At 38.1% G+C, this 22497-nt stretch overlaps 1 protein-coding gene across 8 annotated transcripts in view; it reads left to right on the top strand.

Annotated features, from left to right (window-relative positions):
* CTBP1 (C-terminal binding protein 1) overlaps window positions 1-22497 on the top strand; it is a 238276-nt gene that overhangs the window by 186132 nt on the left and 29647 nt on the right. For 5 of the 8 annotated variants that reach the window (XM_041402644.1, XM_041402642.1, XM_041402643.1 and 2 more), the window contains one exon: window positions 14813-14967. In XM_041402644.1, coding sequence (XP_041258578.1) covers window positions 14813-14967 — 155 coding nt within the window. Of the gene's footprint in view, window positions 1-9717; window positions 9800-11255; window positions 11473-14812; window positions 14968-22497 lie in introns of those variants that run through there. The other 3 variants (XM_041402648.1, XM_041402649.1, XM_041402647.1) reach the window with 3 other exon arrangements.

Raw genomic sequence — 22497 nt, forward strand, 5'->3', positions numbered from 1 at the left:
CAATGAACACTCAGGTAGCAACAGCCTCACTCTGCAACCAGCTCTGCTGACTGATTGCAGGACCCCAGAACAAGTCTGTGAGTGAGGTGCAAAGCAAGGCCTTAAGGACAAAAAATTAAAATCCTTATGAAAGATGTGCACTGAAAAGTAGCTCGGTCCTTTCATACGAAACCTCCATAAGAATGTTCCCTCCTTCTTAATAGAAGTGTTCTGGATCCTGTTTTTCATGACTAGAGACTGACAGCTTTTAGAAGTATTGTAATGATGAAGTGCCATTAGTGCACACCATTCATGTCTTAAATTGCAATTTAATTGTTGTGTTCTTTGCTATTCTTGTAAAATAGTTGGGTATGGTCAGAATCTTGATTTCCAGCACTTCCACTTGCTCTTTATTTTCTTGTTTAGTAGGTTATTCATTTTTTGTTGAATTACATGTTTTTCTGTTATCAGTTGGCATGGAAACAGGGCTCCTTTATAGGCCAGTTGCTTTTAGCATTAATTTGCAGGTACTTGTTTTTGAATATGAAAATGGAAACTATTTATGTTCTTCATCATTCCCCATCATTAATATGTGCATGCTTTCCGATGCAATATAAATTATCTTGCCTTCTGTCATACAGGGAAAAATGTACTCTTAAAGGAAGAAAAAAAATTTCAGCATCGTGTGCTCTGTATTAGAATGACAGTATTTCATGTAAGGTTTTTTTATACATGAAACTTGGCAGAATCAGTGAAACAAAGACTAACACCAAAACTTAGTTAAAGCTCAGAAAGTACCCAACACTTAATAAGACAAAATGACACCACCTAATTTTCATTTCATTAATGTATTTATTGACATTGCTCTTTATTTATTTATTTTTTTATTATTATTGGCAGAGTTTCCTGTTTGCTTTAAGAGTTTACTGCATTTCACTGGGGAAAAAAGTAGCGATTTGCTTTGATCAGTACTGACAAAAGTAAGGGAATCATTTAATTAGTATTTTGTGATGTTAGTTAGTGAAGTTTGGCAAAAGTCACATTCTGGGCTTCTTTTATAGTTATTGGAGCAATATTCATGGTGCTGTGATGGTGTCCTGCATCAACTGCTGCTTGGAGAAAAAACAGGTCTGTCACACATCTTCACATACCTTCTAAGAGAGTAGTTAGGCTGTTAGTGTTTGCTCACATTTTTAGAGATTTGGAACACTATCTAAATAGATACTGTTTTAGCTATCAGACTGTTTTAACTGTCAAACTATTAGATAGTTTGACAACTATCTAATTTAAGATATGCTATAAGCAGTTGCAGAATTTCTGTTTCCAGTGTAGTTGCTTTTAAGTTCTTTAGGATGAGATTTAATCTCATTCCTAACAGCTCCAGACCTTTGTCTGAAGAGCTTTGTACAGATTGGATATGCAGTATAAAAATAAGATTTTAATTCATGTACTTTGGCTCATTCTTCTCCGTCCTGTTCCAGGCTTCAGACACTTTGTTTCACTAACCATTTATTAGGGAGTGTACAAAACAAATGAATTCAATTGGTACTGCTCATAACTCCATTTTACATGTTTAATAAGCAATCAGTTCATCTGGCCTGTTTGGGTGTAGTTTTGAACTGCTTTTTCTTTATTCTCTAAGTTAAAGTACACACAGTTCCATTTCAGAGTTGTAAGTCTGTGCAGCATTTAACAAATTTCAGTTAAAGCACTACAGACCTGCAGGTTAGAAATATTTTGTTTGTGACAGTTGTCCTATGTTACAAGTGTCATGGCATTACTCAGCAACCATATTACTCACTCCCTCTGGACAGTTTAAAAAAATATAACTGTAAAACAAAACAAACCAATCCCTCTAGGTGCAATCCCCATATTTTTGCATTTCATATTTTCTTTAGATAACTTTGGTGGAAAAGAAAGATTTAGCTTCATGCCAAACCCTTCTACTGAAACTGTTCTTGTAGTTACTTGCCAGTGGTTTTCTTGGAGGGTGAGAGTTTAGTACAGCAGATGAGGGCTTTTTACAGCAGTTTACACACCAGATTTTTCACTAATCACAAAGCAGCTGTGAAAGGAAGTTTCACACTGGGCCTTGATGCTTCCTGTGTGACAGTGTCTCATCATGCAGAATGAAACCATTCCTTCCTCCCTTCAAGCCCCCACCCTCATTCTCTCAACACATCTGTTGAAAAAGAAAATGGGTCCCACACCAGTCTTGGTGTACTGCAGAGTAACTGGTGACAGAAACTGATTTTTTCCCTCTCTATCCCTCCCTGCAATGCCTGATGGCACTCCTGGCCCAGGAAGGGCTGCAGAGAACCACACTGAGGATAAAGCTCCCACTATTAATTCACTTAATCCCCATAATGAATTGTAATGTTCCTGGCGTAGATGGAACTCTTCTTTCATATTCTTTCTGGAACTAAACTTGCAGTAACCAGCATAGCCTCTTCTTACATATTTTTCTTTCTTTAACCAGATGTTGAGTGTGGCTGGTGTTCCTTCACAAACTCAATTATCCAGAGGTTGGTAGACTGCTCAATGAAATCAAAGGCTTCCCGTATGGTGGAAAGCTCTCCCATATTCTGCTGTGGGTCCTTGTCATACCTCCCAGAGAATTAAGCTACTAGTTATGTTGTCCTTTAAATATTTTTGACATAAAAGTTGAATTATCTTTATGTGAACTATTTAACATAAGCTTTAAGGGATGTATAGCTGTGATTAAACTGAGAATTGTATCTCAGCCCGAGGGTCACATTTCACAATGTATAGTGATGGTCTAGACTTCATAAGGAAGTAAGGCTTATTAATTATTGAAAAAAAAAAAAAGAGCACAGGTGGAGTTTCTTCTTCAAGCATTAACTTCATTGACCAGCACCTGTTTATTCACTGGTTGAATGTACTTTATTTTAATCTGGTTTACAGTGCAGATGAAATAAATGGGCTACTCATGGATGTTCAGTTTTCATCACAGAGTTATTTTTCAGATTTCATTTGATATTCTCAGCACTTGTTTTTCATCTTCCTTTTGTAACTGGGTTGACAGTCCCGACCCAGAGGAACAGAATGAATTAAAAGATTGATGAAAATGTTTTAAAAGCTGCAGTTTCTTCTGAAATAATTGTTGTGCTGTCAAAATACCTGCTAAGCAAAAGGAGCGTGGCTGTAACCAAAGTTAGGGAGCAGAAGTAATAACTGCTGGTTTTTTACTTTTGCAGTGATACACCTGCACAAATTTGGTTTGCTTTATATCCAGAAAATAGGGAAAATAATGTGTTATGAAGATCAGTGCCAAGTTCAAGGATTCAAGCGTCACGTTCTTCTGTGATATTCTGGAAAATAGTCATAATGGTTTCTTGGTTTCTGGGAGTTATCTGATAGCTGTTGTATTGCACTGAGTAAGCTCTGAGCTGTCATTTTCTCCCAATTTTTCAGAAATCACAGTCAGTAGGAAGCAGTTAAACTCGTTTTCCAGCATCTTTCCCTATGCCGTGTCCACTTTCTGAACAACAGAATGAGTTTCAAGTTTACTTTGCATGAACTCAGTGATGATTATTTTTGATAAAATTCAAAGTAATGTGTTTCCTGTTGGCTTGCAGAAATAGAATGCTCCTGCAGCTTTTCAGCACACTGCTGTTTATCCTGCTCCTGACATCCCTCCTGTTTCTGGTTTCTAAAACCTAGAAAAATCAGAGTAAGGTTTCTTATTTTGGAATTTTTTTTTACTACATCAAATCAAATGGAAACCAAACCAATGTAATTGCTTCTCCAACTGTTGTCAGTCTGTATTTTGTTTCAGAAGAAGTCCATTTTTTGTAATTGTCTGTTTTTCACAGAGTGTGTCACTGCAGAAGTCTGAGGCTGTCACTGTGAGAGGGGGAGATGACACTTGTGTGACGCACAGATGTGCCGTGGGCAGATTTTGTAAATGTCTCTGCCTGCACATTGGCGGCCACACGAGCTGGAGCAAGTTTGTTTTTATGCTAAACCACACAGGCTAGAATAAAACTATGAACTGTCATGTTAACTGTATTTACAGAGAAATGTAATAATGAATGCATTTTCCAAAATACAAGCGCTCGATCACACCAAAAATACGGAGTCAGAGAGAGAACGTGGCAAGAAATCCATGTCGAGACTGATGAGTACCCTTTTGCCTTAAGATTCTCTAACTCTTAATAATGGATTCAATAATTTCTTTTATAATCCTTCCCCTGTTACTGATGTTTTTTAGTACTCATAAATGTTTTATGCCATTTATAGAGACAGAACATGATTTGTGCCCTGAAAAGTTTGTAATTATCTGCAAAGTGTTTTAGTGCATGTGAACGGACCCTTTTCAAGTTGAAAATGGTTAAACTGCAGAGACTAAAACTATAAAGCCTATTAAAAAATGCAAATATAGGTAATTTTTGAACACTTCTGGCTTTTCATCATCAGAAAGATCTTAAAATGCTCAAAAACCTTCCCTAAACCCCTTCAGCATGTGCTATGTGTGGGAAGAAATATTTTGCTTCTCTCATCAAGTCATGAAATAACTCCCAATTTGAGCTGTTTTTCTGTGCAGCTTTAACTGTGATGTTGGGACCAGAGCCTTTGTAATTGAAACTCAAATTTCTACTTAAAGAACAGCTCAGTAGAACAGCTCTCTTACATCATGTGCTTTGGTTATGTTATGATTAAATGTAACATGATAACATAAACCCAGCTTTTGCCTTAAACTGCCTGTTTTATTTGGCACTTGGACTGTTGTTACTGGCTGGTTCTCAGTGAGCTTGTCATTTTTTATACATCCTGTTTGCTTACCTTCAAAATGAGTATCTTTTCAGAAAAAGCTATTAATTTAAGCTTGAATATTTAAGCTGCAGAGTACCCTGGATGGGAGGTGCAGGATTTTGATTTCTCTACAGATTTTCTCAGTTTTACTACTTCACTGTTCTCTAGTTTGTAATTATCATCAGCCATTTTCTTGATATTGACAGAGAACAGCAGAGGTCAGGGGCTGTGGGAGGAACCAGAAAGGAGAGAGAAAAAAGCTTGAAGGAGCCCTTTGCGATGGTTCAGTGTTTGTCAGAGTTGCTTTGGTTTTCAGAAGAACATAGTGAAGTGTAACTCGAGGGATTTTATTGTCCTCATTCACCAGAATCCTTACTACTGTGTTCAGTTGTCCTGCTTTAAATATGCTCATCTTAGCAGTCTGGACTATGTATATGTGTGTATATATATGTATATTTGGTTTTTGAAGTTTTTAGCTGTCTGCCTTAAAGTTTCCAGCTTTCCTCCCTTCTTCCCATCCCTAAACAATTCACAATATTTTTTTTTGTTGTTGTTTCACTATAAAGATTGCTGACACAGAGCATCTTGATGTTCAGCTGAGAGGATAATGTATCACATTTGATGCTTTCCCAAAATAAAAAAAAAAAAAAAGTTAAGACGTTATAAAGAACTTGGCCAGTGTTCAATATGTAAAACATTTCCATACTGTTATTTTTAGTGTCATCTGAGTGTGTTCTACTGACCTTAAGGAAAAAAAAAAAAACCAACCAAATCTTGTGAAAATAATTTGGTTATCCAAGGCCCCACACTTGCTTATCTTCAGACTTTTTGATAAAGAAAATAAGGAGTGTCCCAGGTAATAGTTTAACGTTCTTGGGTCAAAGTACAGGTGTGCTGTTGGAGAAATTGCTTTTGGTGTTTGGGATTAGAATAAAGGAAGCCTTTGATGTTGGCTCCACTTGGACTATTTGGTTTTTTTCTCAGAGACAGAATCCTGTACAACATCTAAAATATGAGAAAAGCACAAAGAGCGTAGCCATTAGCACAGGCTACATTCAGAAATTTTATGTTGTAATAAATTCTTGGCAATGTCTTTAAAACATGATGTGAAATTAATACTCTGAAAGCGGTTGTAATGACAAAGCTAAAAAGTGGTGTTTTCTCCCAAAGAATGTTTCCAGCTCAGGTAGTGGTTTAAAGCAAAACAAACAAACCTGCTGGAATAAAATAACTTGCTAGAAGAGTAACATTACTGGGTGAGAGGAAAAAAACCTAGTTTTCTTCCTTTTTCCTTCATAGTTCAAATACATATGTCGTGGGCACATTTCTTGAGGGAGTTATATTTTAAATTAACACTGTGTGGCTGTTGAACTTTTATCAAAATTTACAACCAAGATGCTAGTTCTGATAACTTGATTTAAAATGGAAAGGCAATGGTTGCATGCTTTCTGTTGAATACATGGGTAAAGGAGGGAGGATAAAGGCCACTGATGCACTTCATGTGCAGCACAACCCTCTTGCCAACCTGGTCTAGTCTGGTGTTATTTATCCTCAGTATTGCCCTAAAAATCTCCAGTACCACTTCTTCCGTGGAAAGTGTTTTAGTAAGTCTTGGCATGATCTGTATTGTTACTGGAATGGCTCAGGGAGTTAATCATTCTGCTCCTAGTGCAATTGTTGAAACAGATTGTTTTTCCAGTTTCTGCCAGCAGGAATTTTCTGCCTTTTTTTTTTTTTTAAGTCACACCCACGCACCAATAAAATTTATGGTCTGAAATATAAGCTCAGTTGTATTTTAAACCAGGGTTTGGGAGCTTGTTAGGGTGGGTTAACCCCCAAATGCCATAATCAGCCAGCTCCATGGTCACTGTCCTGGGGAAAACAGGAGAGTGGAGGTATATTCTGATATATACCCAGCATTGTGGGAATGTCTGTAATGCAGGCTTGGCTCATGCCTTCAGCTCTGTGTTTTGGAGAAGCTGCCCCATCAGTAACTGGGAGATTGATGTCCTTAGTTGTGGGCAGATGTGGTTGCTGAAAGTTACAATTCTCAAGTTTGTTGGGTCTTAATTTGTAGGTCCCACCCCCAAGTTCACTGCAGTGATTCCTGTAAGTGACCAAGCAGTTTTTTGTGGCTTTTGCCACAGTGTGTGTGGACCAGGGGCATTCCACTGTCACCATGAACCTGTGGGATAACTAACAGGAGCTGGCAGCCTCAGCCAGAATTTCTCAGAAGCTGAGATTGATGTGAGTGAACTCAACTAGGACAGCTCCACTGTTGCCAATTTATTTATCCTCCCCCTTCCTTCACTTATTACTTAATAAAGCTAAAAATATTTGAAACAGATAAATACTCCCTTGCACAGGCACTGAGATGTTGAACATCCAAAGAGAGCTCAGTCCTTTATAATGTTTTGCCTTTCTCTGGAGTTTGCTTTCATGTATCTGTTACTTGAAAACAGCTCTGCTGCAACATTGGTTTTTATGTGTGTTTTATTGCAGATACTTAGACTTTCTGTGTTTGATACTTTATATAGTTGTTACTGAATATTGTCATTTGTTTTGCTTTTTAAATGGTGGTGGAAAATTAAAATATTTTACCATAGTGCATAGTGCTGTTACTGCTTGTTTATTTTACATTAAATAGGTGTGATTCATACTGTTTTCAGTCTTATTTTGAAAAGTATTAGTTAAGATTAGGCATATCTTTACAGCATACTCCAAATATGTAATTTGAGTAATTTTTTGACAGATGTGAAATACTTCCAGTTTTCACACTGATGTTTGAAGTACATGTGTAGTAATATAAAATGTTGCCAGATTGTTTTGTTTCTTCTTAACAGAACATAATTTCTGATCAAAGGCTTTCAAGATGTGCCTTGTGGGATGTTTGGTTTTTTGTACCCTGATAGGCACTTAGGATTTTGTGTGCATACTGGCAGATATTAGACAAATAAGAGCAAAATTACTAGATTAAAAAAGAACCCACTGATTAGGGATCACTATTAAAAAACACAGCTAAACCCCATGTCCTCATGATTATCAGAATAAGATCCTGAGAATGGCAAGTTTACTTGCTGTGTGAGTATGGAACAGTAATGAGGAATCAGGATTCAGGTTCTAGTAACAGCAGGGAAATTTGGAATTTTCTAAATAGAAGTCATTGGCTTATTCTGTTTTGATTGTACTGAAAGGGAAGATCAAGCAAGAGAGTTGTCCCAAATACTTCGTGCTGAGGCTGTTGTGTTTTCTGCTGGAGTGATTGCTTGGGTGGCCAGGCTCATTTCTCACAGGCAGTGAAATAATGAAGTGAAATGTGCAGAAATCTTACACACTTTGAGGGCTGTGGACCAGGGTGGTAATTACACCGTGGTGGTGTTGGGTGTACATTTTGTGTCAGGGAATGAGCTGTGAGTGTCCTGCAGAGCTCTGGGTGCATTTCAACCTTCACAGTCAGCAGGAGGATACAGCTGGGTGTGACTGCTCTGCACATCAGTGGGTCAACACAGCACAGGAAACCACTTGTATTTTTCTTGGTCTCCTGCAAATTAAAAAGAAAAGAAGGAAGATGACTTGTTCTTACTGAGTTCAGGTAAATAAAAAGCATAGATACCAGCAGTATTCATCCACTGTGTGCTTCCAGTAAAGTCCCAGCGTGCTCAGTGTTAACCTCTGAGCCCTGGGGACTTCCACAGGGGTTGCACACCAGCTTTGAGTGCAGCTTCTGCTCAGTTAGCTTTTGCATGTGTACTGTAAAGTCCATCTTGTTACTTCGAGAATCAGTTTGGGATTGTTCCTCTAAATTTTAATAAGCCTTGCAGCAGGTTCCTAAAATCTTAAAAAATATAGTTAGAAGCATTCAAAGAGATGAGAAAAGAAGGAAATTAAATTTAATCTGCTGCATAATTCAGTCTTCTGAGGGTGGCTGTCACTTTTTGGTCCCTTGTTGGTGTTCTTTATTTTAAAGTATTCTCCCCTGTGCCTCCCTCCAATCCTGCATCCCAAATCATAGGAAATTGCATCCTGCTCATCTTGAAGGCAGCAGCAAAAAGTGTTGGCTCAGATTCTGGTGGAATCATGAAATTTTTGTGTTGCATATTCAGCACGTAAATATGCTGAATATCACAGTACTGAAAGATGATAAATGCTCTTTTTTTTTCTTCCATCCATTTCACTGATCCTTGTACCTGAGTTGTATTTTAAATTTTTAATTGACTGCTCTTAGAGTTTTGCTCTACCTTGAATCTCAATATCTTGAACTTGACTTCATGGTGCACAAAACAATGAGCCTTCCAAAACAGTCCAAAATGTAAAAATACATGATACGTCAAAGACCTTAAAATATGTTTTTTAAGTATGGGGTTTCTAGGAATTTTAATAGTGCGTATTGGCAAATGTAATTCATAACAGCTTCTGTGTTCATGTTATGAGGAGGATATTTTTTGTTTGTTTTGACAGTTCATTCTTTCCTTGAATTAATATTAGCATTTATTTTTGAAAATAATGCAAATTTTTGTGAGGGCTTATGGTAAATAAGTGACAGCTCTCACTGAATTTACACCTAGGTAAGAATATAAAGTAAAGGTAGATGCCAAAGGGGTTAGTCTCATGTTACAAGTGCAAGACTATAAATTAGTTGAATGTCCAGCCTGTCATTTTCAGGTCTTGTTTTTGTAAATATTGATTATATTTTTCAGTAGTTTGCATTTTGTTAAAAAAGTGAATCACTTTGATGTTTTACAGTGTATAAAGGAAGTTTTTTGCCACAAACTCTCGAAAAGGATATTGTCAAGGGATTTTTTTTTTTCCTTATTTAATCTTTGCACTTTTAAGAAACCCCAGTGACAGGAAAACTCTCTTGCTGGGCTCCTCTCCTCCATTTCATGTTCCTGTTGGTTTGTGATTATAGGGTTATTGATAAGTGTTGTGCTTTTTGGCATTGATGTATTTTTCAGAAAAAAGAATTGAAGCATTTGTTTTGAAAAAAGAAAAACACATTTAAAGAATTACATGGACTTTGCAAACAGATTTAAGGAAATGAAAGGTAGGTCAAGTTTTGGGCCTACAAATCTGACAGTGTCCTTTACTTTTAACATGTGTGCTTTATGTGAGACACATATGAGCCTCAGCCTAATGATGTCAAGTTAATCAGTAGTAGAAAAATACAAAAATTACATTGTTATTAATCTTGATAGCTTTGCATTGTAGGACATTTTCTGATGTCAGTAAACCATGGCAGCCTGCTTTGAGATTTCTGGTATTTGGGCAGAGTGATTACTTCAGTTACTGTCAGTATGTACCATAAAAGGTTGTTTTATGAAAAGTTTGAAACACGTTTTAACAGCCTGGATTATGTCAGGGAGAGCTTTCTTACCCTGCAGTCCTGAGTATGCCTAATGACATTGGCTTCTTCCCCCTTGGAGGGTAGCACAAACAGTGCCCCTTTGTTTGAGGAGCAGGAGATGCAGGTTGGGTTTGGGAGGGAGGAGGACAGTACCCCGCTTAGGTAGCTTCTTCCCAGTTTAAAAAAATACATCTTGTGCTAAGGTTGGTCTGATCACTTTTAAGTCCCCATGCTCTCAGAGGTGTGGAGATAAAATAATTCACAGCCCTTCCACTCCTGGTTTTTTTTGCAAAGCTGGATGATGAGCTCATTAATTCCCTTGTTTCTGGGACCCACAGTCAGTTGTGCACAAGGCTGGCCTCCTCTCAGCTGAAAACCAGTTTTTCAATTCTCAAGTTTATTTCCATAAGAGCTGGACTAGAATAAGGTTTTGATAGGTTTTTTTCCAGGAGAGCTAGTCCAGACTGCAGCTGTGCAAAGGCACTGTGCTGTGAGCCACATGGTGAATAGCTGCTGCCTAAGGACAGCTGCTCTGTCTGTCTCTGCACCTTAGACCTGGTATTAATTTAGAAAAATCCCAGCAGCCACTGGCACAGTAGCTATTACTGGGATAAGAGCTCCCACACCAGATTATTTCCACATGGGGGCAGGGCAGAAACCCTAGACTAACAGCTGGATTAGAACTGTTGGGAAAGTGTTAGGTTTTTTCTTTAATACATTTAGATAACCTTAAGGGCCTGACTTACACCCAGCAAAAACATCAAGTTCAGAGTTAAGGCTTCTCACTCCATCTCTGGTACCCACTGGAGTGCTTGGCCCCTCCAGCAGGGGGATTTTGGAGATCACACACTATCCCTGGATCCCTGCTCACCCAGGCAAAGCCTTGGCCATGTGAGTGGTGGCCACCATTCCAGGTAGGTGTATTTACAATACACCTGCTGTCCTGAGCAAGGTGCCTGTGTGTCTTAACACTCCACTGGTTTCCCTGGAATGTTAATGGCCAGTGGCAGCACAGCAGGTGTGGTGGAAAGCCAGCAGCCATAGGGGGAAGGGTGCAGATGCAGTGAGAAGCTTTAATTTTGAGTTTCCTGCCTTCTGTGAGCACGAGTCAGACCCTTAACGTTGTTTTAATGTATTGTTTGTGTTTAATTTTTAGTAAAAATTTGAACACCATCCAGGCTACAGAGGTTGCAGTGGATAAGAAGTATAAAAGCTTTGGTTCAAGATTACAGGAGGCTGCAAGAAAAATTAAAGACATGGAAATGAGGATGGAATGACAGGCTGCTATTTTCCCTCAGAATACTGAAGATTGTAAAGCATTGAGAAATCGAATTCATGATCCTGGAAATCAAGCTCAGATTAAGAAATGTCAGGTTGGTAGGGGTTCCTGAAAGTCTTGAGTTAGGATCAACTAAGATTGTTTTCCCATAACAAAGGTTATAGGATGTGGGGGTGGATGGTATAATTTTTGTTATCTGTGTAATGTGAAGTGCTATACCATAATACTTTTAAATAAGCCAGCTAAGTGAAATTATTTATGTAAATCACTTTCATGTTTGTCGTGTTGAATGTTACTTCTGACCACTTTGCAATTACTTCTCTCTGGCACAGAGTTGCATTATTCACTGTAAATGCAGGCATGGAAAACACTGCTCTTAAATCCACATTGCCTTCTGCTGCCTCTCCAAGGGTCTCCTGCAAAGCCAAAGGCACAGTGCAGTGTGACATTCCCAGATAAAAACTGAGCAGAATCTAAATGCTGGAAGAGGAAGCTTTTTGTTCAAAAGGTTCTGATTCATAGTGAAGCCATGTCTTCCCAAATGGGAACTTCAAACAGGGACTGCCACTGGGATGAAGTTCCTGAAAGTTAACTGGAGTGGGGAGTTACTGCCTGCCATTCAGGGGCAGGATATTTAGGCAGAAAGATTGTGCAACAGGAAATCTCTGCTGAAGTTCAGAAAGGATTTTGGCAAGCAAAGGTTTGTAGGGTTTTCGTGGTCAAGGTCACTGGATGTGTCTGAGTTCTGGGGATTCTTAACAGAGCCTTAAATTCTCTCAGGGAGGGTTTCTCCTTCTGGGTTTTTGGGGTTTTTTTTGACTCTGTTCCTATGCTCTGGCATTCCCCTTAGCACCCATGTTACACAAGTAACTTGGTTGAAATCTTAGATACACTGGTGTGAGGGGAAAACCAGACCACACCTTTATGTATTTTAGAGCAATCATTGTCTGAAAGGGCTCTGTTTAGTGCTCTAACATTTCATGATTTTTTGAGCGAGCTCGAGTCAGAAAAGTGTTTCTTTGAAGTGAGTTTTTAATCTCATCTGCTTTTTTTCAGTTTGGACTATGTGCTCTGACAGAGGTGCTTTAGTTGTAGGTCTGAGGGAATCACCTGTGCCATATTTTTCCTCATTCATCTGCAAAAAATTTAGTATCAAAGTTCTTTGTTTTTTAGATTTTATTTTAGCTAGCATTCAGACTTGTTATTGATGTTCTGGCTTTGCTGTGCTGACAAGACCATGACATTTCAGTTGTTGAGTGAGCACAGTCACTCTAAGCAAATTGAAGAGGTCTTGCAATGTCATTTTTGCATTTGTTTCTAGATATAACTGCATTTTATGAATGCTGTTATATATACTGCTTTTTAAAAAATGTGAGCAAGTCTATAATGTGCTTTTTCCTAGGATGTTTTTAAGTAAATTTAATGTGGAGTTTTATAATTAAATCCCCATTAAAAGATAGAATTGTTCCATTAGTAACTTAAGTATTTTTGTGTTGTATATTCTAGTGTTTGTGTCCTGTACTACATTACAGGTATGTAGTTTATTTATTAAAAATGTCTGTATGAGGGTTATGTGACCATTTTTGGTTCAAAGAAGTGTCAATAATAAGCTATCAAGATGCACAGTTTTCAAAAATGACATATTAATGTCTTTCATTTAGTTTTGGTGGCTGAATATTACTGAAGTAATGTGTCCTAGAAGAATTTCTAAGCTTGTCTATCATAGTACAGGTTAGGAGTGGGTGTTTTTGCAGCAGTGTAATTTCCGTGACAAACCTTGCTGGTGGGTGTTTTTTCCCATCTGAAAAATGGTGAGAGTACTGCAGAGTCAGTCAATCCACGCTATCATCAGATGTGGGGAGGTGCTGGAAGTAGAACAGAAAAGAACCAAATGTAGTGACTGTTTTTCTCATGTCTTCAGGTATAAAAACCATTTGAATAGGTAAAGAATTGAAATGCCAGATTGCAGTGGTGCTGGGCTGTCCTGAATTGGTTAGGAGGGGACATGGAATTGTTGGGTTCAGGCTAGGCCACTGAGAGGGACTGTGAGGGCAGCAGTCTCTGGAGCTGTCCTTCAGCCCCAGACCCCTGGCTGGTCCCAGGGGGAAGTCATATGCTATTTTTGTTGAGTTGTGAAAATCTCTCTTCCCAGCAGCTGGTTTTCTTCACCAGATACCTTGTACAGCAGGGATTGTACTGATTTTCCATCCACTTGAAATGCAGATACCAGCCTTTCAGGACTTGCTTTCTGACACAGGCTGGGGCTTAAGATGCAGGGATTGCTTGTAGAAGTTAACTGGGGCACCTCAGTCATTTGCATTGCTGTTGGGCCAACTTGGATTGTCAAGCAATGTTTTAAAATTGACACTGCAACAAAAATACGTGTTGAAATTTGTATACAAGAAATACCTAGCATGATTCACTTTGCAATGCTTAAAACTTCTTATTTTAAAAGAGGAAAAAATGTACTTTACTCTTCGTTTTGTTTTTCATTATCTCTTCAGGAAGTCTTTTTTCCCACCCATGCTTAACTACTTTCTGTAAATGCAGTAGTTTAATAGTATTCCCTTGAGTATTTCTGTGTATTTATAGCCTCTGTATTGTTAAAGGGATGCTCTCTAAATATCTTAGGGATTATTTTTCATTTCCAGACTCTGTAAGGAGGATGTAAATTAAGTCTTAAGTTTGGACTGATTTTCCTTCTCCCAGATACTTGACATGAATTTCTTTGTCACTCCACAGTGATCAGAGTGTGACATTGATTTAGGGAGGGACATTTTTTTCCTGTTTTGCAAGAGTTTTCAGTGGTGGATTAAAAGTATGATGTGTTTGACTAAGCTGTGTAGAACTGTTTGGTAAAACTTTTTAAGTCTAAGCAGACCTACATAGATCAGCAATTTGCCTGTAAACTTGGACACTGGATCCTCAGTAAATGGAAAATTTTGCTGTTGTAGGCTTTTTTAAGTTAAATTTTAGTCTCAGCAGAATCATCATTATATATGTAAATTGAATACTCAAAATCCTCACTGAGTTGCTTATTATATTCCATAAGCTCCACTCTTCCTGCAAGCCTGGGCAAGATATTTCTCACTCTTTCTAGAGCTCACAAAGGTGTGGAATCCAGTCAAAACCCAAAGGCTGAACAAGGTTGCGCAGACACTTATTAGTGCAGTGAGATGTATCTTTAAAAAACAAGTATACTGTTCCCTCAGTGTTTTTATGCATCTTTCAAAGTTCAGCCTTCTGAACCTCCATGGAATTTCTTTGTAAGGTCTTCTGTGTTTGGTTGACAGCTGAGTGTAAACCTGTTCCTGTTTTATTAGCTTCAGTCCTTGAAATCTTTTTCTGCCATCAGAATAAACAAGACTAGCTATAACCTATTTTTAATCTTATTTGCATGGCCTGAATAACAAGACTTCTGTGTTTCTCTGCAGGCATTCGACCTCCGATCATGAATGGGCCCATGCACCCGCGCCCTTTGGTAGCGTTGCTGGATGGCAGGGACTGTACAGTAGAAATGCCTATTCTGAAGGATGTAGCCACAGTGGCATTTTGTGATGCTCAGTCTACACAAGAAATTCATGAAAAGGTAATGTTTAAGAGGGACAGCTGAGGTGTTTTGGGGAATGCAAGTATTTTAATGATTTGGTACAGTGTTGTGTCAGCTGTGACGTGTTAATACAATGTCTGTGGTGGGCTGTGCTTCAGTGTGTCCCTGGCTGGATGTTGTCCCTCTGCTTCCCTGAATAATAATCTACTGAATTAGATTGATGGAGAGTTACTTCTGGGCAAAATTCTACTACATGGTATCTTGAAATGCTCCTTGGAAACATTTTTGTTGCTCAGCCTTTGCCTGGTAAGACAGATCTCAAGTATTGGGTTGTCTGTGTGGGTAACTTTATTATTTCTTTGTTTAGCCAAGGAATTGTGCAGGCTGGGTTAGGCAGCCTTGTGCACTGAGAGATGTCACTGCAGAAGAGTTTCAAAACAAATGCTAACCCAAAATTTACATGGAAAATGTGGTGAATGTCAACCTAAATTGAGAACACATGCAAGAAATTAAAAAATTCTCAGTCTTGATTCATAATGGATCTGTTGAGATTTTTAATAAAATAAAACTTAATTTATAAGGTTCAAAGAAAATATATGTTTTTTTTTAATTTAGAGGAGACGTGAGTTTTCTCAATTCCTTTTTATTTTACTATATATCAAGAATTTAAATATGAAGAATGCTTTTTTTTTCTGTGTATTTCTTTCTAATCATGTTGAGAAGTTGCTTTTGTTTTACTGTTAGTAGTTAATACATGGATTCCATTTACAAAAACTAAATTACACATGAAGAATAAGTAATATAAATGCTGTTTTATTGGTAGATAAGAGCAGTCTGCTCTTGGGGTGAACATTATAGCATTGTCTGCTCCACCACCTGTATAGTTCTATGATTTGCTTACTAAAATCAACATCTTTTCCTTCTGGTGCATCAAGACTGGGGAATCCCATGTGCCATGAATGCCTTGCAAAAAAACAATGGGTATTTTCTGGTAGCAGTGATGTGTAATAAATGAACTTTTCAGATCCTGAGATTGTGTGTTGCTCATATTGCAGGTTTGGAAAAGTATTTGAATAACTGATGAGTGACCTAGATAATCTGTTGCTGATCTTCACAACACTGCTGTATTGAGGGGATTATGCTCAAGCTTGCGTCTTTTGCTTTTTATTATACAAAAATAATTAATTCTCAATGATGTCAATAATAGATCAGGAAAATACATTTTCAGTACCTATGAGTACAGTGTCATAATACAGGTTTTCACTTATCTAAAGGATGAGACAGTAGTAAAACTTTTGGGTCTGCAAGGTAATACCTTTCTACAACAAAAGTCACAAACCAGAATTCATTATACTGCTATATTCCTTTAACATAGACCAAGAAATCAGTTATATGGAGTGTTAAGCACTGTTCACTTCTGCATGAAAAGTGTTCACTGTTCATCTGCACTGGAAAATGACTACTTTTCACCTATCTTTAGAGGAATATTTGTATTTTAGTACTGTTTGAATAATACATTATTTGGGAATGGCGCTTTGCTAAATACAAAATTGTTTTCACAGAAGGTTTTAAAATGAAGAGTTGCATATTTAAAGCAGGATCAAAAATGTTCATGTATTTCTGAATGCACATTTGTGGATGTACTAAATGATGTTGGCCTGTTAGTTGAAATACAGGTTTTGATAATAGATAGTAAGAAGAGCTACTGAAACCATAGGCTTGCAGATCAGATTTTACTGTGAAGTTGCAGGGAGCAAGCCAGAGGCTGGGAAGTTTAGGATGGGTTAGAAGGGTGACCTTTACTGTGAAGTTGCAGGGAACAAGCCAGAGGCTGGGAAGTTTAGGATGGGGTTAGAAGGGTGATTGACGTTGTTTGACACTCTTAGGTGGGTGACTGTAATGGGGCAGGGGGAATCCGTGAACCAAGAATCAGATGGGGAGGAATGGAGTGAAAGGCAGCAAAAGGATGTCTAGGAAAGTTGGAACCCATATTAACTCAGCTTGTACACTTGTGGAGCCCTGATCACAGGATTGTGAGGAGTCAGAGTTTGAGAAATTAACATTTTGGAACCTGCAGGAGGGATTTCTGCTGATCGTGAGAGTTTCAGGGACAAGACATGCTTTAAATACTGTGTTTTCAGTTTTTTGAGGAAATAGAGTGGAAAGCGGAATTTATCGTGGCTTGTGAGACAGCAAAGTACAAGCAAGGTAGTTTTTCATAGAGGAGCAAGCAGGCTGAGAGATTTTAACACTAAAAGAAAGGTGTAAAAGAAGCTAGGATTTGAATGCCATTTGTGTGCAGGGTCAGGAGCAGGATTTTAGCAAATAACCTTTCTCTGTGTGCTCGGTCAAGAAAGCTTTTTCCAGCTGGGTAACTGAGTTGCAGTTGTGTAGCAACTCCCTTGTGCCAAGAGTTCATTTGCCAATCACTTCTTATGGCTGAGGAGATTAAACCGTGAAAATAAGTAACAAGTTGTAAAGTTGCAAATAAGTAATAACATGTAGTAGAACTGTGCTTCATCTCAGGTCAAAGCATTTGTTCCCCATTCCACTGCTTTGGAAAGCAACTTGGATGGTGGAGATACATTTCCCTCCTGAAAAATCGGGCTGCCAGTGCTTAAATGAATACTGACATTTACTGAGAGCGACCCAATGTTTTGAAATAACTTTGTAGTTAGGATCATTTATTATGCTTCTTCAGAAATTTACTCATGTGTAAGGTTTGACTGGTTTTTGATTTGTCTCCTTGTTTCCCATTCTCCCTAGAAAAAGCAGTTTATTTTTGAGCCAGTCTGCAAGGCTGCAATAGATGTTTTTATCCCTTAACTCCTAAGTTCTGTTTTATTGTAGATCTTGCATGTGGCTGTGTGAAGTTGAGCATTACGTTTATCAAACTCTTATCATGGCATAACTGGGAGCTCGGTTCATTGCATCCTATCAGAAAACTTCTGTCATTTAGGGTAAAAATATTTTAAGATTTCAGCGTTCAAATTTCTTATTGGAGATTGCATTACTGTCTATAAAAGTTACTCACTGCGGTTAAATTGGCTTTTATTTTACAATTAATGATGTGTAAATAAGTTCTCTCAGTAACTATCTAAGACTGCTTCCAAGTGTACACAGTGTTTTGGTTTGTTCTGCCAAAAATACAGTTGTTCATCCGAAAAAATAATTTAAAAACACTTAGCTTGCTTCCATCTTCATTCCAGGTCAACTTTCTTTTTTCACTATCTCATGCTCCGTTGTCTGTTTGCCTCTTTTTCCCAATCCCTCTTCGTTTCAGTGCCATTCACAGTTTCCTGCTTTTCCTGGCTCCTTGGCAGCCTACCCAGCACTCTGATTCCTGCAATATTGCTGCTCTTTTCCACTTCTGTACCTTAAAAGGCATAACAGACTCAAGCACACCCTTGAGGTCTTTGTTTTGCCCAAGAGTTTTTTGAGTTCATGTTCTTTGGTTTTTGGCCTTCCTGACCTTTGCTGTGTGCTCTGGAACATGGAGGTGCTGTGTAGATCGAGAGGGATAAATGTAAACAATGTGCAAGAGCTGGTAATAGGCATCTCAGCCAGAGAGAGAGAAAATAGTGATTCTTGCAAACCCAGATGAAAAGACAGGAAGCACAACTGATTAGGAATGGTCTTTGAAACAAAATGGACTGGCTGGAGAGAATTCAAGAGTTTATTTGAGGCTGAGTACATTTTTTTCATTCTCTTTTTTCTGTAATTATGTACTTTCCTACATCTTATTGAAAATCAGGTAGAAGAAAAAAGTGTGTGGTTGACTGGGTTTACAGCTTCAAGCGTTTACCCAGTTGACCAGAACCTTGATGAAAGCAGTGAGTAGTCCTTGGATGGAGGTGGGAACAGAGTCTGTTGGGTAAACCTGTGCCCCAGCCTTAGCAGAGATTGAGGTAGATTGTGTCAGATCCTTTGACTCCTGTTTTCTGAGCCCAACATGACATACTTTTCAAAAGGATACTACATTTCCATATTTGTAGTTTTAAGTTTAAAAAAAAATTTAATCTGAACTTCCTGTTTAACAGAACTTGAAATTTTCCAGTCACACTTTCACATAGGAATTAAATGTAGAAACAATTCTAGTGATGGCAGTTTTATCAAAGACCATTTCAAAGAGGAGCTGAAAAGCAACAAATGTTTTGAAACTGATACAAACAAATTCAGGATGGTGCTGTTGTTCAGCTCTTTGATTTGTCCCTGTTACAGCAATGGTTAAGTGAGGTAATTTTTCAAGCTTCCAGTTCTTTGTTTAGCAGTAAAGCTTGTGTTTACACCATCAGTGCTGTTTATATTCATGATGCAGATGAAGCATGTTAGTTTTCCATCAGATTTAAATTCTCAAAGAACACAGATTGAAGGGAAGCAGCCTTGTTCTAAACAATAAGGTCTGGTTGGGAGTAAGTTGTCACCTCGGAGCTGATCCAAAACCTTGTAATGTACTGAAACTGAATGAGCTTTGGATCAGACTCCTTATGAAAGACTTGGGAAAGAGCTGGGCTGAATTTTCACCAGTGACTTCCATAACTCCATAATACTCTTTGATATAGATGTTCAATCCATTCTAGTGTCTGATAGACTTGACCTGAATTCAGCCTTATGAATAGACATCAATTCAGCCCTATTAATAGACAAACTAACACACAGAACTCCTGTTAAAGATTTTTCATTGAAGCCTTTTATTCAGTAAAAACGTTTTCAGAGTCTGTGTTCTCAAATTGACTTCTGTCATTAAAGCTGCATGTAATGGTCAGTAAATCCTGGCTTGGAAGGACTGGCTTCAATACAGTATTTAAAAGGAAGGTGTGTGTAGACTATACAGGTTATTTGTGCAGTTGTGTGCATGTGTTTGTATGTATATATTTTTTAATGTTAATTTCTAGAAAACTAGAAATACACTATCATATATATATATATATATCTATGTCACGTGTATATATATGTAGTTTATATAGTGTATGGATATATAGGCTTTTAGAGAGTGTGTTTTCAGGAGCCTGCAAGTAAGTTTTGTTTATGTTTGTGTAAAATATTTATACTTGTATTTATGGACAGTATAAACTCAAGTATTAATGTTTTGGGGTCCTCACTAGAGAGTATCCTGGCTGAGTAAAGTTTATATGAAATAAGTGGGTTACTGACAGCACCATGGATCATAGGAGCCTAACAGGGAGCTGAGAGCTTGTAAAGAGAAGCAAGAACTTGTAAAAAGCAACACAATATAACAGAGCTTTGGAGAGCCACTAAATACCACTTGAGCACACTAGCTTTTCCTTTTAGCTTTAATGGTGCTGGTTTCACATGGATCCTTTGCAGTGTTGTAGGGAGGATTTGAGAGCAGCTCTGAGTCTCTGCAGCCTTCCCCATGTGACAGACTATTGGTTACAAATTCAACATGCAGCTGCTTTTTGCAAGTTAAATAAGGCAAGGCCTACTCCGTTTTGGTAAAGTACATTTGTTCCACCCAAATGTGCAAAATATTTCAAGTCTGTTGGTGACACTGGAACATAATTTTTTTAGAGATGACACATGAAATTTCAAGTCCAAGAAATGCAACACTTTGTAGTTTCTAGAACTGGATTAAATACAGCACTTTCTAGTGCTGATTTTTGTTTTTAAGATGGAGACTTTTTCATATTCAACATGTAATTTTTTTTTTTTTGTCTCTGCATTGAAGTAATTTTGCATTTCATGTATTGTGTTATGTTTCTATGCTCTGGATTTGATCCATGAGTGTCTGGGATCAGCCTCTCATACTCAAATCTAGAAGTGTTTTGAGATGCTCCAAGAAGAGAAGGCCTTGCTGTTTAGTTCTTAGCATGTTATGATTTATGTTTTTGTAAAAGTAAGCAAGATGCTCAGAGTTCCCAACTAATGAGATGTGTGTGTCACAGTGGTGACTGTGTGATGTTTGGCATGATGGCTAAAATAGTGTAATACTGAAAGAAGGAGGGAAAAAATGTAGATGGGAAAACATTTGGAAGGATTTAAAGCTTGGATAATCAGTACTCAGGATTTGTTAAATTCTTGGAACTAGAAATGTCTCCTACTACTGTGTCAGCTGTTCCCTAAGAGCCTTGGTGACCTGGCATGTTGTGAAAGCAGAGTAGTCATTTCGAGCTTGAAGAACAGCAGAAAGACCTGTCCAAGCTGCTGTGATGGGAAAAGCTGTCAGCTCATGGAATAGGGAATGACAAAGACTTTCACCAGTGAGCTCTAGCTTCAGCTGGAAGGAAGTCTGAAGGCACAGAAATCAGGCAGGTGAGCTCCATAATAATTTGGTAACAGAAAGACCCCGACTCATGTCCCGTGTTTCAGCTTTTGCCTCGGACCCTCTCTTCCCAGAGGGCACAGTGGCAGTGTGATGGAAGCAGGAATGGCTGTTGGAGGAGCACAGCTGACTCTGCTCATTTTCTGTCAGGTTTTTCCATTGCCTTTCCTTGCAAGAAATCATCAAAGAGCATGGTCTGACTGCCACTTACTCAGGCTGGTCTGGAATTTCTGCCTTGCCTGCTATCTCGCTCACAAGTTTGATCTCCTTGTAATAAAATTGTTCTTGAATTTGTTAAAGATTAAATTCATTATGGAAAATGATGGAGAAAAATCACATATTCTCCCTGATTTTCTCAATACATCCATCTCTTCTGTTAAATCATCAGTAAATTACTCATATGCACAGTTATTTTTTTCTAAAGATCATTTCATTTTCTGGAATTGTTGATATTTATGCTGCATGTCAGTTTCGTGTGTTATGTTTTACTCTTTGAAAGACTTGTCAGACTTCCTTGTGTGCATTTAATATATGTAATGACTGAGAATATAATTTATGCAAATAATTCCAAAATACAGAATATTTCACTGTTTTTTTTAACTCTAAGTGGCATTATTGACATTCACGAATGCTGAATGTTTCTAACTTCAGATTTTCTGCTATTATTTTCTGCTATTATTTTCTGCCTTTTTGGCATATTTCTATCGCATGTCCAGTAGCAAAAAGCAGTAGCATAATTAAATTATCAAATTAATGTGATAAAACACACTTGCAGGGTATTACATTTTTAGCAGTGGATTTCCTTGCTAACTAGCCCATAATCCTAGGAAAGGCTCAGTCACTAAAAAGAAATTCTAAGAGATTTGTCACTTGCATTTGCTTGTTCCATATCCCATGTGATGGGTAAATAACTGCCTGTGGAAATGGCTAGTGTCAGCATTAAGCTATAGCTAGGAAATATTTTCCCTTTTATTGAACACATTCCCAAGCTTTCCAGTACTTTTCTGTCTCCTCCTAGTGCCAAGCCATAACCTAGATGGGCCCAAAAAATGTCTCATGATGGGTCCACACCAGTGCTCTTAGAGTCCAAATGCCAGTCTTGACTGGCTGAGTTAATAAAATATGCATGGTTATGAAATGAAAATCTGCTTCCCAAAGTGAATCACTCTGATACTAAAACACAAATGTCTGAACCAGTTCAGCTGTGCTTTACCCCTGCTGGATGCAGTCCTTAAAGCAGTGGCAGATCTGTACCCCCAAAATACACCCACTGTGGGCCTTTTCCA

This window comes from Onychostruthus taczanowskii, unplaced genomic scaffold (genome assembly GCF_017590055.1).
Source record: "Onychostruthus taczanowskii isolate IOZ18803 unplaced genomic scaffold, ASM1759005v1 scaffold2, whole genome shotgun sequence".
NCBI classification, from domain to species: domain Eukaryota; kingdom Metazoa; phylum Chordata; class Aves; order Passeriformes; family Passeridae; genus Onychostruthus; species Onychostruthus taczanowskii.